The sequence below is a fragment of the Rhinatrema bivittatum genome, chromosome 1 (genome assembly GCF_901001135.1).
Source record: "Rhinatrema bivittatum chromosome 1, aRhiBiv1.1, whole genome shotgun sequence".
NCBI classification, from domain to species: domain Eukaryota; kingdom Metazoa; phylum Chordata; class Amphibia; order Gymnophiona; family Rhinatrematidae; genus Rhinatrema; species Rhinatrema bivittatum.
In genome coordinates this window covers 704,995,315-705,011,424 of record NC_042615.1, presented here as the reverse complement: position 1 = coordinate 705,011,424, position 16,110 = coordinate 704,995,315, and the positions used below count along the sequence as shown (strand labels likewise).

General features: G+C 43.4%; 1 protein-coding gene across 5 annotated transcripts in view; it reads left to right on the top strand.

Annotated features, from left to right (window-relative positions):
- ERBIN (erbb2 interacting protein) overlaps positions 1-16,110 on the top strand; it is a 716,810-nt gene that overhangs the window by 496,771 nt on the left and 203,929 nt on the right. For all 5 annotated transcript variants that reach the window (XM_029576039.1, XM_029576020.1, XM_029576010.1 and 2 more), the window contains 3 exons: positions 185-300; positions 3,005-3,074; positions 3,384-3,483. In XM_029576039.1, coding sequence (XP_029431899.1) covers positions 185-300; positions 3,005-3,074; positions 3,384-3,483 — 286 coding nt within the window. The remainder of the gene's footprint in view (positions 1-184; positions 301-3,004; positions 3,075-3,383; positions 3,484-16,110) is intronic.

Here is a 16,110-nt window from a genome sequence, read left to right as displayed (position 1 = left end):
TTTGTATGTTTTATACCCAAAAATTGTTCAGTTGATATAATTCTAAAAAAGGCAGTGTAATCCAAGATGTCAGCTCTTTGTGCTGTAAGCAAAGCTAAATATCAAACAAAATATTCTTCATTGAATCTGTGCATGATTGCAAATTTTATAATGTTGAATGATCATAATATATTTGCTGTTACAGATTGGAAACTGGAAAAATGCAACAGTGCTATTCCTGCATTCCAATAAACTTGAGTTTCTTCCTGAAGAAATGTGTGATATGCAGAAATTAAAAGTCATCAATCTAAGTGATAACAGGTTTGTAAAGAAAAGCAGAATTTTGGAAAAATTCTTGATCAAAGTTTGGGAGAATGTTCAATACCAAAATGAATGTTTTGATTTTGAAAAGTTCAGATGAATCAAGAATATATATGCATCTCTAAAGATGAACATTCCTTATAGACATACTGGTCGATTACATGACCTGCTGTGTGTCCTTTGTTGAATAAGCTTCTTCCAGACTTTCAAATATTCTCAGATTTATTGTATACACTGCAAAACAGGCACCAACATCACAGAGCCAAGTGAACAAAAAACAAAATGATGGATAATGAAACAAGAGGGTGTACTGAATAAGCTCTGAAAGGGTAAATGAAGTAAACCAGAATTGTATCCTAATGATGTCCTAATGAGATATGTGTGTGTATGTGTATGTATATATATATATGTGTGTGTATGTGTATGTATATATATATATGTGTGTGTATGTGTATGTGTGTGTATGTGTATATATGTGTATGTGTGTGTATGTGTATATATGTGTATGTGTATGTATATGTGTATGTGTATGTATATATATATGTGTGTATGTGTATGTATAGCTTTGTATATACCTGCATATATTAATATAGCCAAAGAGGCTACCAAAGCTCAAAAATCACATATACAAATTATTACAAATGAGACTAAAAATACTTTAATAGAAATATTGTAGAGTTATGTTGTATTTTTGAATTGTATATTTATTGAAATATGAGCCGTTTTGAGTTCTGCAAGGAAAAAGGTCAGGTAGAAGCCTAAGAATGGACAAAAAAATAAATAAAATAACTAGAACTTATTCCTTTTGTAGCTGTAAATTTTGTTCTGTGTCTCTATTCTCTTACCCCTCTGTAAACATATTACTCTGTAAACATATTACTTTAATTCAACCAACCTCAAACCCTCTCTCACTAATTCCTGCTGAATATTCATCATACTATTACCATTCACAACTGTGTCATATTTATTCATTTGATTACCTATGTACCGTTTCATAGTCTTATTTTTTCACTTGCTATTCTAATGTATCAATAGGCTGAAATGTAAATATTGTGCTGTTCAATTTCTCCCCTTCCATCCCAAGTTTATTTTCCTTGTTTTTTGTAACTTTCCCTCTCCCTTTTTCTGATTCACTGTATTTAAAGTTCAAGGTTCTTATTGAAAATATTGTTTTTTACGTTACGTTATGCTTTACACTCCTTGTTATTTGTAAACCGGGTTGATGTGATGCCTATCATGAAACTCGGTATAACAAAAACAATAAATAAATAAATTCTGCCTTCTCTTCTCCCTCTCAAAAAAATCTTATAACTTTTTACAGATTTAAAAACAAATAAGTTATATATTCAAGCAACATTCTTAACTCATTCTGCTCTGGTCTAACTAACAGACCGATTCAGTATAATGCGCTCTGCCGAGCGCACCTTTAGCCCCAGTTTGGCCACGCGTCTTTGACGCGCTATTTTTACCCCTTATATAGTAAGGGGTAGTAGCGCGTCGAAAACACGCAGCCAACCCCGAAACTAATAGCGCCCCGCAACATGCAAATGCATGTTGATGGGCCTATTAGTTATTCCCGCGCGATACAGAAAGTAAAATGTGCAGCGAAGCCGCACATTTTACTTTCAGAAATTAACGCCCTCCCAAGGCAGAAGTTAATTTCGGCCGGCACAGGGAAAGTGTACAGAAAAGCAGAAAAAACTGCTTAATATCTGACTTAATATCATAGCGATAGTAAGTCGGAGGCCCCAAAAATTTTTAAAAATTTAAAATCTGCCCGGGGGTTGGAAGACGGATGCCCAATTTTGCCGGCATCCGTTTTCTGAACCCGTGGCTGTCAGCGAGTTAGAGAACGGACGCCGGTAAAATTGAGTGTCGGCTGTCAAACCCGCTGACAGCCACGGTTTCTGTCAAAAAGGAGGCGCTAGGGACGCACTAGTGTCCCTAACGCCTCCTTTCACCGCAGGCCCTAATTTGCATATTATTTACTGAATCGTGCACCCAGGAGAGTGGCCTGGGCGCGCGTCGGGAGAGAGGATGCTCGTCGGCTCTCCCGAGCGTCTTACTGTATCGGCCCGTAAGGCAGCAAAGTTCTTAAAAGCTAGTCGCAAATGTATTAAGTCAATCCTATAAAAAGATATCCAGTACAACTTTAGTCTTTATTTCTGTGTATCCAAGTGGACTAACATGGCAAACATAATAATTTAAATTCTTTTCTGAAATTATGCAGTAGCCATTTTTTAATTTCTTGCTGCATTTTGGTTTGGATCTCACCCCTTCCTTCTGAGTAGTGTGAACATGTAGATTCAACTTCATTCTTCCACTACCCTCAACTAGCAATCTATTTATAAATGCTACAGGTTATGTATCTGTGCCAGAGAGATTTTAATGGGTCTTCTATTGTCTTCCTGAAAAGCAAATATACTTCAATGGGGATTTTATTATTTTTGATGTGGTTAAAACATGTGACTAGCTGTTGTACATGGGCAGCACAAGCAAGATAACTAAAATGTTGTCAGAGCGGGTTTATATAATAGAATTTAATCCTATATTCACTCAGAACAATATAATTTCCCCTTTGCTGTCCTTGAACAGACTTTTCTTTGAATGTTTTTCACCTAATGTGCAAGTAATCAGATTTTGCATTAACACATAATCAGATTTCATTTTTCTTTTGTACAATGTAATTTTGTTTCTTTTACAGGCTGAAGAATTTGCCTTTTAGCTTTACAAAACTCCAACAGTTAACTGCTATGTGGTTGTCAGATAATCAGGTGAGTGGTGTTTATTAGTTACAGGGCTTCTTTTCTTACTATATTATCTTTAGTTACAAAATGGATTTAAACGTTGGAGAACATGAGTTAGTCTGGAAATCATACCTGTTGTTTATATATATATATATATATATATATATATATATATATATATATATATATATATTTATATATATATAATTTGTTTTCTATGAGAAGATTTGTTGAAGTGGTAGACAAACAGCCCTAGAAGTGCAGTGTAGTCACAGTTTAGAATCATGGAAAGGTTTCCACACAGTTAAAATATAAACATATATTTTATTTTCACAGTCTAAGCCACTCATACCTCTTCAAAAGGAAGTAGACCCAGAGACTCAGAAAACCATGCTTACAAATTATATGTTTCCCCAACAACCTAGGACTGAGGAAGGTAAGGACAGTTTATTGAAAGAAAATCTTTTCTGATCCATGACCTATGAAGTGTTAACCATTGAAAGACAAATGTGCAATAAAAAGATAAGGAAATGGAAGAGTGGATAATAAACGCACAGTATCTAAATGTAATCGGCTTTGAAGTGCCTAAAAAGTGGAATATAAATCAATAAATATTTTAATACTGACTTGAACCTTACACATGTCTGTGTACCTAACTCTGGTGCTGACTTTCTTTTCCAGTTTTTGGGGTTTTTTTTACCTTCTGTCTTCAGTTACTTGGGGCACAGACTTTTAATACAATTCTTAAAAATCATATTAATAGAAGTAGCAAAAGTCTAAATAAGCAGGAAATCCTGTCAGCTAAGGCTATAGAGGATGACATGAAGTATCTCTCACTAGTAAGCACATGCAGACTCATCTGGGTGTGAGATTATACATTTTGTTCAGACCCATACGTATCATATTCAGAAATAGATTTTGAATTGGTTAGCACCCTGGCTTCATATTGGTTGAAGATGGGAAATATTTCTCTGAGCCATGCATCTGCATATCTTGGAAAAGTAAGAACTCAATGCTGAGTTCTGCTTGTCTGTTAATGGTATGGGAAAGCTTGATTACAATACTAAGTGGTAAACAGGCTTAAGCCTTGCAGAGGGGATTCTTAATTAGTCTTTTAGCTAAGAGAGACAGGAAAGCTTTCATAATTCTTATCTAACGAGACCAACATATTTGAGAACAGATGTAAAATGATGCATAGCTGATCTTATTCTGTTGTGTCTGGGAAACGTTTTGTGATTTAGTGGGCTTCGGAAAGCTGTATTAACACACGAGAGATTTAGCCTTGAAATTACTGAGGCAAATCTCTAGAGAGAGACAATAGGAGCAGACTGAATATTGATTAGACAATTATAAGAGACTAGGCAAGTATATTATAGTAAGTATGTGGTAAAGGGGCTGGAAGTTGTAACTAGTTAGTATTGTTGGAACACACCCTGCATTTTTTGATTGCTGGGAGAGATTGTTTTCTGGTTGGATTTTAGGTGCAAAGAAGAATACCGGGGAGGTTTCCATGTCACACGGGTATATAGTGGTATCTCGGTGCGGGGAGACTGTCTTGGTAGCATGTGCCATGTTGTGTGGTGCCTGAGACGGCCAATGAGGCAGGCGAGCCCCTTTATTTTTTTGTTTTAAATTGTTGTAACAAGGGGAATTATGCTAGGTACCATTTTTTGTTTCTAGACGAGTTTCAATGCCAAGAAGTGCAGTCTCATGCATTTGGGGTGCAATAATCCAAAAGAGATGCATGAAATTGGGGGTGATATACTAAGCTGCATGGATTGGAAAAAGGACCTTGAGATTCTAGTGTCTGTAGATCTGAAAGCAACGAATCAGTGTGGCAAGGCGATGGCAAAAGTTAGAAGGATCCTGGGCTGCATAGAGAGGCATAACCAGTAGAATAAAAGAGGCATTAATGTCCTTGTATAGATTTTTAGTGAGGCCTCACCTGGAGTTCTGTGTTCCATTCTGGAGACTATATCTCCAAAATGATAGTTTGGAAGTGGTCCAGAAAAAGACAACTAAAATGGTGTGGGATCTGTACCGCAATGTCATAATGCCTCTGTATTGCTCCATGGTGAGACCACACCTTGAATACTGTGTATAATTCTGGTCGCCGCATCTCAAAAAATATAGTTGCAATGGAGAATGTACAGAGAATGGCAACCAAAATGATAAAGGGGATGGATCAGCTCCCCTATGAGGAAAGGCTGAAGAGGTTTGGGCTGTTCAGCTTGGAGAAGAGACGGCTAAGGGGGGGGGTATGATAGAGGTCTTTAAGATCATGAGAGGTCTTGAACGAGTAGATGTGAATTGGTTATTTACACTTTAGGATAATAGAAGGACTAGGGGGCATTCCATGTAGTTAGCAAGTAGCACATTTAAGACTAATCAGAGAAGATTCTTTTTCACTCAATGCACAATAAAGCTCTGGAATTTGTTGCCAGAGGATGTGGTTAGTGCAGTTAATGTAGCTGGGTTCAAAAAAGGTTTGGATAAGTTCTTGGAGGAGAAGTCCATTAACGGCTATTAATCAAATTTACTTAGGGATTAGCCACTGCTGTTAATTGCATCAGTAGCATGGGATCTTCTTAGTGTTTGGGTAATTGCCAGGTTCTTGTGGCCTGGTTTGGCCTCTGTTGGAAACAGGATGCTGAGCTTGATGGACCCTTGGTCTGACCCAGCATGGCAATTTCTTATGTTCTTATGCAAGACCTATGAGGAGAGGCTAAAGGATATAATATGTATACCCTAGAGTAGAGAAGGGTGCAGGGAGATGTGATACAGACATTCTGATACATGAAAGAAGGTGCTAATGATGCACATTGTCCATTGGAAAAGAAACTTTAGAACTAGAGGTCATGATATGAAACTCCAGGAGGCTTGACTGAGAACCAATATCAGAAAATATTTGTTCACAGAAAGGGTGGTGGATGCCTGGAATCCCTCCCCCCTCCCAAAAGGAACAGTATTGTAATTCAGAAGGGCATAGGATAAATACTGCAGATTCTTAGAACCTCGAAGATAGGAATGAAGAACTAGGGTAAACTATATTTACTTTGGGTGTAGCACTTCAGCAGTTACTACCCGTATCAGAAGGCATGGGGGTAATGTGCATGGAGCAGCAGTTACTATTCTTAACAGAAGGTACAAGGGGGGAGGAAGGGTTTACTTGCACGGAGCGGGGCAGACTTAATGGACCAGTTGGTCTTTATCTGCTGTCAATTACTATTTTACTGTATTCAATATGAAATTTTATTCAAAAAAAAATATAATTCTCAAGACAAGATTTATTTTCAGATATCCAGCCTCTTTCATCTCTTGCTTTTTTGAAAAGGACAGGGATATGCTGGAAATCCTACTTATCCCCCTTGGTCAAAAGGTAGACTATTGAAAACCTTAGATTTTTCAGATGAGATGGATTAAGTTTGTATTATAAATTGCTAGGAGATACAATAGTCCAAGGGTAGACAACTGTGATCCTGGAGTGCCACAAACAGGTTTAGTTTTCAGATATTCTCAATGAATACGCACGAGATATATTTGAATGTATGCAACTATTTCATGCATGTATTCATTGTAGATGTCCTAGAAAACCAGACCTGTTTGTGGCACTCCAGGATCAGAGTTCCCTACCACTGCAATAGAACCTTTCCTAGCAGAGGTTTACCAAGGTATTCTTGAACACTTTGCTTTACTTTATTCACAAGCAGAGGAGAGACAAATTCCTGTGCTCCATACTGACCTCTCTTCTCATTAAGAGGCTGATGTACTGACTAGCGAAATTTTTCACAGGTTAATGGATGTTTTGCAACAGTTTGCTATGTATGCAAATTAGCTCATTTGCATCAGTAGCTCACTCATGTAAAATGTTTGCAACATTGCCAGGAACTTTGTATATTACTATTTTTTGCAAAATTGCTCTATAATGAGCTGCCTTACTCATTACTGGGAAATTTCAATCAACTTTCATGTGTAGTGAACCATGCATGAAAGTTTATTATTGTGAAGCCCACTTTTGAAAAAAAATGCATATAAAATGGCCAATCTTTTATTTGTATATTTATTTATATTCCACTCTTCAGGCACTTCAAAGCAGATTACGTTCAAGTACTCTAGGTAATTTACATTTTTGCATGTGTGCGAGTTTTGCAAAACGTTTCGTGGAAAAACCTGTTTTGTGAATAACATTTATTCCAAGATGGCCACTAACCTATATATGTAGGCTTAACAGGCTCTTTGATCTGTAATATTCACAGTGAAAGTAGCTTTTAAACCGCAGCAAAGGCACACATATGCATGTATGCTGGCTCGTCCAAAGGACACAACCATTTTATAACACGTGCACTTATATGCGTGCATGGTATAAAATAGGCTGTACTTGAATACATGTGTGCATAAATGCTGCCTCTACCACATAAGTGGGGTTATTTTAATAGACATGTGCCGACGCAGTTACCAGTTTCCCCAGTTCCCTGTTCGCCCAGGTAAAGAGTAGGACTTTTTACCCCTGCCCTAGTTAGACTTCCTTTTACTCTGTTAGCCTCTACCCTTAAAATCCCACTGGCTAACTTAGTTGTGTTTGTTTTAGAACTTAGATGCCATCCATAGCAAAAATAAAATTATGCGGTAGGGACCCTAGAGCGTGCTTGTACGCGTAAGAATTACACACTGGTTTCATTCCTAAAACCTGGAATACCCATGCACCGCCCAGACCACACCTATGCCCTGCCCCTTTTTCTGAAAAAAAAATTTTGTGAGTGTACTAAGAGAGATGTGCGGACACGAGCGCCTTTTAAAAACCACTCGGCACGCCCCGGCCTGACTTCTGCAAATCACCTCGACCGGATGGTATGCATCCTAGGATACTGAAGGAACTCAAAAATGAAATTTCTGATCTATTAGTTAAAATTTGTAACCTATCATTAAAATCATCCATTGTACCTGAAGACTGGAGGGTGGCCAATGTAACCCCAATATTTAAGAAAGGCTCCAGGGGCGATCCGGGTAACTATAGACCAGTGAGCCTGACTTCAGTGCCAGGAAAAATAGTGGAAACTATTCTCAAGATCAAAATCGTAGAGCATATAGAACAGGGGTGGGCAAGCCCGGTCCTCAAGTGCTGCAAACCAGTCGGGTTTTCAGAATACCCCTAATGAATATGCATGAAATAGATTTGCATACAACTGAGGCAGTGTGTATGCAGGTCTCTCTCATGCATATTCATTAAGGATATCCTGAAAACCCGACTGGTTTGCAGCCCTCGAGGACCGGAATTGCCCACCCCTGATATAGAAAGACATGATTTAATGGAAAACAGTCAACATGGATTTACCCAAGGGAAGTCTTGCCTAACGAATCTGCTTCAGTTTTTTTGAAGGGGTTAATAAACATGTGGATAAAGGTGAACCGGTAGATGTATTTTATTTGGATTTTCAGAAGGCATTTGACAAAGTCCCTCATGAGAGGCTTCTAAGAAAACTAAAAACTCATGGGATAGGAGGCGATGTCCTTTCGTGGATTACAAACTGGTTAAAAGACAGGAAACAGAGAGTAGGATTAAATGGTCAATTTTCTCAGTGGAAAAGGGTAAACAGTGGAGTGCCTCAGGGATCTGTACTTGGACCGGTGCTTTTCAATATATATATATATATATATATATATATATATATATATAAATGATCTAGAAAGGAATATGACGAGTGAGGTTATCAAATTTGCGGATGATACAAAATTATTAAGAGTAGTTAAATCACAAGCAGATTGTGATACATTGCAGGAGGACCTTGCGAGACTGGAAGATTGGGCATCCAAATGGCAGATGAAATTTAATGTGGACAAGTGCAAGGTGTTGCATATAGGGAAAAATAACCCTTGCTGTAGTTACACAATCTTAGGTTCCATAATAGGAGCTACCACCCAGGAAAAAGATCTAGGCATCATAGTGGATAATACTTTAAAATTATCGGCTCAATGTGCTGCAGCAGTCAAAAAAGCAAACAGAATGTTAGGGATTATTCTCACAGGACAAGCAGGATGGTAGTCCTCACATATGGGTGACATCACAGGATGCAGCCCAGTCACGGAACACTTCTGTCAGTTTCCAGAACTTTGACCTACCCCTACTGGGCATGCCCAGCATGGCACTAACCCTGCAGCCAGCAGGGGTCCCCCTTCTTTTTTCCGCGCAGCAGTAGCCACGCGGTTAAGGAGCTCTGTAGAGATTCCTGACAGGAATTTTCCTCACGGAATTACTAAAATTTAATTTACCCCACAGGGGTCCCTCCTTCAATTTTCTCAAGCCGTGGTATTCCGGTAACATTTTACCCGCTTTTTGTCGATTACCGTTGAGTTTGGCCCTCGCGGCCTACTGGCTGTCGACCGTACCGTGGCTCAATTTTTTCCATGGCGTCAGGTCTCTCAACTCCTCAGTAGCAAACTCGATCTTCCAACAATTAGGTTATCCTCAAATAGACCTCTTTGCGCGACCTCAAAATCGCAAAGTAGACAATTTCTGCTCTCTCACTTGCAGCCAACACCATCAACCAAGAGACGCGTTCTCCCTATCATGGGCAACCGGTTTCCTATATGCATTCCCTCCACTTCCACTTCTCTCGAAGACTCTTGTGAAGTTACATCGGGACAAGGGAACCATGATCCTGATAGCACCTCACTGGCCGCGCCAAGTGTGGTTTCCAATACTTCAGGATCTCTCCATTCGCAGGCACATTCCCTTGGGAAAGGACCCGCTTCTAATCACTCAAAACGACGGGTGCCTATGCCACCCCAACCTTCAAGCCTTGTCCCTGACGGCATGGATGATGAAAGGTTAATCCTTCAGCCACTTAACCTTTCTAAACCAGTTTCCCATGTCCTGATTGCTTCACGGAAGCCTTCCACGAGAAAATCTTATTCTTACAAATGGACCAGGTTTACATCATGGTGCTCTTCTCAGTCCCTTGACCCCTTTACCTGTCCAATCACAATGTTTCTGGACTATCTCTGGCACTTGTCAGTCAGGTCTAAAAACTTCCTCCATCAGGATGCATGTTAGGCGGTAGCCGCCTTCCTTAGAGGTGTCGGGGATGTTCCCATATCAGTACAACCCCTTGTAACACGCTTCTTAAAGGGCTTGCTTCACCTCAAGCTTCCTTTGCGTCCTCCAGCCCCTTCTTGGGGCCTCAGCCTAGTTTTGGATCGGCTCATGAAACCACCATTCGAGCCTTTTCATTCCTGTGACCTTCGATATCTCACCTGGAAAGTGATTTTCCTTTTGGCAATCACTTCAGCTTGCAGAGTTAGTGAATTGCAGGCTCTAGTTATCTATCCGCCTTACACTAAAATTCTGCAAGACCGGGCATTACTCCGCACTCACCCTAAATTCTTGCCTAAGGTAATTTCAGAGTTTCATCTCAATCAATTCATTATACTATTTACCTTTTTTCCCAGGCCCCATTCCAATCCAGGAGAGCAGGCTCTGCATACCCTTGACTGCAAATGGGCTCTAGCATTCTTCCTAGACTGTACAGCTGCCCACAGGAAAAGCACTCAATTGTTTGTCTCTTTCCATTCCATCAAATTGGGGCAGCCTGTGGGTAAGCCGACTCTCTCCTCCTGGTTGGCGGACTGCATATCCTTTTGCTATCAGCAAGCAGGCATTCCACTTCAAGACCGTGTTAAAGCACACTCTGTGAGGGCTATGGGGACTTCAGTAGCACTCCTACGATCGGTGCCGCTTTATGACATTTGCAGGGCTGCCACCTGGAGTTCTCTCCATACTTTTACAGCCCATTATTGCTTAGACACAGCCGGAAGACAAGAATCCATCTTCAGCCAGTCTGTCTTGCGCAACCTATTTACAAAGTGACATACCAACACCCTTCCGCCTGCCCGGTGGGGTTCAGGATGCCCTTGGCCAAATTTCATCCCAGGCCTAGTGCCTTGCACACCTGCGTACATTTGGTGCATGCTTGGACATTCTCAGCTCGGTACTCACCCATATGTGAGGACTACCATCCTGCTTGTCCTGTGAGAAAGCAAATGTTGCTTACCTGTAACAGGTGTTCTCACAGGACAGCAGGATGTTAGTCCTCACGAAACCCGCCCGCCGCCCCGCGGTGTTGAGTTCGTAACATTTTCTTATTTTATTTTCGGCACTTCCTGTAGCTTTTTAACAAGACTGAAGGGGGAACCCTGCTGGCTGCAGTGTTAGTGCCATGCTGGACATGCCCAGTAGTTGCCAGTCAAAGTTCTGGAAACTTTGACAGACGTGTTCTGTGATTGGGCTCCATCCTGTGATGTCACCCATATGTGAGGACTAACATCCTGCTGTCCTGTGAGAACAGCTGTTACAGGTAAGCAACATTTGCTTTAGGAAGGGAATGGTTAATAAAACGGAAAATGTCATCATGCCTCTATGTCACTCCATGGTGAGACTGCACCTTGAATATTGTGTACAATTCTGGTCACCGCATCTCAAAAAAAGATATAATTGCGATGGAGAAGGTACAGAGAAGGGTGACCAAAATGATAAGGGGAATGAAACAGCTCCCATATGAGGAAAGGCTGAAGAGGTTAGGACATTTCAGCTTGGAGAAGAGACGGCTGAGGGGGGATATGATAGAGGTGTTTAAAATCATGAGAGATCTAGAATGGGTAGATGTGAATCGGTTATTTAGTCTTTCAGATAATAGTAGGGGGCACTACATGAATTTAGCAAGTAGCACATTTAAGACTAATCGGAGGAAATTCTTTTTCACTCAATGCACAATAAAGCTCTGGAATTTGTTGCCAGAGGATGTGGTTAGTGCAGTTAGTGTAGCTGGGTTCAAAAAAGGTTTGGATAAGTTCTTGGAGGAGAAGTCCATTAACGACTGTTTATCAAGTTTACTTAGGGAATAGCCACTGCTATTAATTGCATCAGTAGCATGCGATCTTCTTAGTGTTTGGATAATTGCCAGGTTCTTGTGGCCTGGTTTGGCCTCTGTTGGAAACAGGATGCTGGGCTTGATGGACCCTTGGTCTGACCCAGCATGGCAACTTCTTATGTTCTTATGTTCTGACTTTGGTGCATGCTGGGCTTTTAAAATTCACTCTATTATTTTTCTGTTCGATAGACTGTGAGTTGATAACCTCAGAAAAGCGCTCTAGTATTCATGCAGCTTGTCATTTGGTTTTTGCAGTGTCCCTCAATGCAGAAAAATATATTTCCTAGCATGTAGCCAATACTAATGACCTACAGATTGCTTCTTGTTGTGCCCTGGTAGCTCATTTGTGCCGCCTGCTCTCTTGGGAGGTGGATGAATTGGGGGCAAATTCCAGAAAGGTTATGGAACCTGCCGCCACCATTTTAGCTGGCACTGGCTCTGACCTCTGTCAGAGGAGTGGCCTCGGTAGCGGCCAGAAGACAGCTATGGCTGCAAAATTGGTCAGCAGATGCAACCTCTAAGGCAAACATCACAAAGATGCCTTTTAAGGGATCACTCCTATTCGGAAGCGAATTGGAAAAGCTGGCCAGTAAATGTGGTGAATCTCCAGTTCCCTGGTTACCAGAAGATAAGAGAAAGCAGTTACAGCTCCCCTTGCCCATGAGGGGTCAATCCAGGGGCTCCCAACGCTTTCGGTCGTATAGAAACTTGACATTTCGGAGGCTTCGGTCCTTTGGGAGGTTTCAGTCCTTTTGGAATCGACAGCCCAAGAGAGTTGCAGGTTCAGGTTTATCTTGACTCACCCCCGGAATGAGGAGATAGGGTGTTGACTGTCCCTCTTGTACCTGCGGTGGGTCGAGATCAAGTCGTACCAATGGGTACAAGAGCTTGCTCCACCAGTGCTTGCACCATTGCTGGAGCAGCTTAACATGCTGCTCAGTATGTTACCCACATAGCCAGCGCCCTACGTCTCTCAACGGCCTCTGGGTGCACCGCTGTCATCGCCACTGGCCCCCATACCGGTGAGCGACTCCTCTGAGGAGGGAGGGCCATCGGGCGTGATGGTGGGCCCAAGACATGCGGTGCCACCTCACAGTTTGGCTCTCCTGGGGCCCTCGGGATTCATTCCACCTCTTCCTTCTGTGCCCCCATTTCCACCATCTCCATTGGATCATTCACCCCCCTTCAAGGACGAGAGGCCCTTTGGTGCCTCTTTTGGTGCCTTCAAGGACCAGACTTCACACACCGATGGGCCATCGGGCCCCCGCATCCCTGGAGGATTGCAGTGGGGTAAGGCGTCCTACGACCCCTGGGAGGGTGAGGTGTCTCTAACCTCCTCAGAAGAATTGGAGGATCTGCCTTCCGAACCGTCTCCCCTGGAGGAACAATGGCAATCTTCTCCCCCCCCCCCCTCCGAGGACCTCTCCTTTGCGGGGTTCGTCAAAGCCATGGCTGAATCAGTGCCCTTCCAATTATTGCAGAGCAGGACTCGAGGCACAAAATGCTTGAGATCCTGCAGCTCATGGAGGCCCCAAAGGAGGAGGTGGCGGTACCAATCTATGACATTTTCAAGGATTTGGTGTTCCAAGTGTGGGAACATCCCATCTCGATATCACCGATTTAATAGAAAAACGGATGTGGTGTACCTGGTCAAGGCATCGACCACTGTCAGCTCCCCCACCAGTGTGGTGATAGTCGGCTCTGAAAAGGCTGAGGGTTCATACCCATGCCTCAGCTCCGCCAGGATGAGAACACAAATGCTGAGATGCGTTGGGCCGCAGAGTGTTCCAGGGGGCCATGCTCATTACCCGTAAAGCCTGCTACCTTCTTTATATGGGGCAATTCTCCCGGAATCTGTGGAAACAGGCCCTGGAGTTCAGTGAGTGTCTGTCTCAGCAATTCCAGGAGGATTTTCAGGCCGTTGTCCAACAGGGCCTGGAGTGTGATAAACACGATGTCTTCTCAGCTTATGATGTCTTCTAGACAGCCATGAGATCTGCTGCAGCAGGCATTGGGACCCATTGGGCAGTTTGCCTTTGAGCCGCTGACCTATGCCCTGAGATGCAGGACTGTCTCGCTGACTTGCCTTGTACTGGTGAGAACCTGTCTAAGGACAGGGTTAAGGAAGCTGTAGCTCAACTGAAGGATTACCAAGAAATCGTTCAGCAATTTTTGGCTAACACTTCTGACTCACAGCCTACCAGGAAGCCCTCACGACAATACCCAAGACTGTCTTTCTATCAGCCTCGCGAGTATTACCCAGCCATACAGAGGTCCAGGGCTCAGAGGCCTGTTCTCAAAGCCCGACAGAGGCAGTCTAGGCCTCCTAGGGTGCCCACAGCTCAGCCATAGAATCCTGCAATGGGATTTTGACTGATGGCGAGGGAGTATGAGCCACCCTTCCATGTGGAACCCTGGCCGGGATGTTTCCAACTTTTCGCAGGTCAATGGATCTCGATCACATTGGACCCCTGGGTCCTATCCATCATTCGCCAGGGTTACCGGCTGCATTTCCAGTGACCTCCACCCCGTTCCCCCCGATCTCCCAAGTGGAGAGCAGGCAGGGGTCATCCAGATACTTCAGTAGAGCTCTCAGCACTTGTTTCTGCTCAAGCGGTCGAACCTGTTCCGACCGACCAAAAGAGCAGAGAGTTCGACTCCAGGTATTTCCTGATTCCCAAGAAAACGGGTGGCCTCAGGCCCATACTAGACCTGAGAGCTTTAAACCGCTTCTTGATGAAGGAAAAGTTCAAGATGTCTCGCTAGAAACCCTGATCCCCCTGCTCAAGGCAGGAGATTGGCTCTGCTCCCTCTATCTACAAGACATGTACACCCATATCCCCATTTTTCCAGCGGATTAGCAGTACCTAAGATTTCCGATCGACTGGCACCACTATCAGTATCGAGTTCTGCCCTTTGGCCTGGCATCTGTGCCCTGAGTTTTCACAAAATGTCTGGCAGTTGTCGGTGCCCATTTTCAAAGGCAGGAAATTCATGTGTTTCCCTACCTCGACAATTGGCTCATCAAAGGCGAATCCTGTCATGGGGCCCAAGCACCATGTGTCGCATGATCGAAACTCTGGAGACCCTGGGATTCTTGATCAATTATCCCGCCCCACCTTCAGCCGGCTATGCAGCTGGACTGCATTGGGGCACGCCTGGACACTGTCCAGGAGAGAGGGCCTACCTACCTCAGAACAAGGCCTACCTACTTCAGGACAGGGCAGGGACTTTAGCAGCTCTTGCATGACATGTCTCCAGCAGCTCGCATGTCTCTGCCGCCAGTTCCTCCAGCTGCTGGGCCATATGGCAGCGACTGTGTATGTCACCCCATTTGCTCGGCTATACATGCGCCGTGCGCAGTGGATGCTTCGCTCTCAGTAGTGTCAGGCATTGTAGGATATGCATGCCCACATCATGGTCACCAGAAGCTTGCAGCAGTCCCTCCTGTGGTGAACGATCCCCGCAAACCTGAAGCAGGGCTGCCCCTTTTGGAATGCTCACCCCCAAGCCACGCTCACCACCGATGCTTCTCAGATGGGCTGGGGAATGCATGTCCTGGGTTACTGCACCCAGGGGTTGTGATCGGTTCAGGAAGCTCAACCCCAGACCAACCTCTTGGAACTACAAGCAGTCCGCTGTGCCCTGCAGATGTTCTGAGAGCTTCTTTTGAACAAGGTAATGCTGATTCAGACAATCAGTGGCTATGTGGTACCTGAACAAGCAGGGAGGAACCAGGTTGTTTCCCCTCTGCCAGGAGATAGTCCAGGTCTGGACGTGGGCCATTGAGAACGGTATCACTCTCCGGGCGGTGTACCTTCCGGGAGTGGACAGCATCCTGGCCAATCCTTGAGTGAGACATTCAGGCCCCATGAATTGGTCCCTCAGTCTAGAAGTAGTTTTTTCCACTGCTGGAGTAACCCGGATATAGACCTGTTTGCCTCCATTGAAAACAGAAAAGTGCACTGGTTTTGCTCCCTCGGCAGGAGGGGCAGGGGTTCATTAGCAGATGCCTTCTCGATCCACTGGGGCACAGGCTTGCTGTACATTTACCTGCCCCTTCTGCTCATATTCAAGACACTCCAGAAGTTGCAGCAGGATCGAGGCTCCATGATCCTGATTGCTCCCTGTTGGCCCCG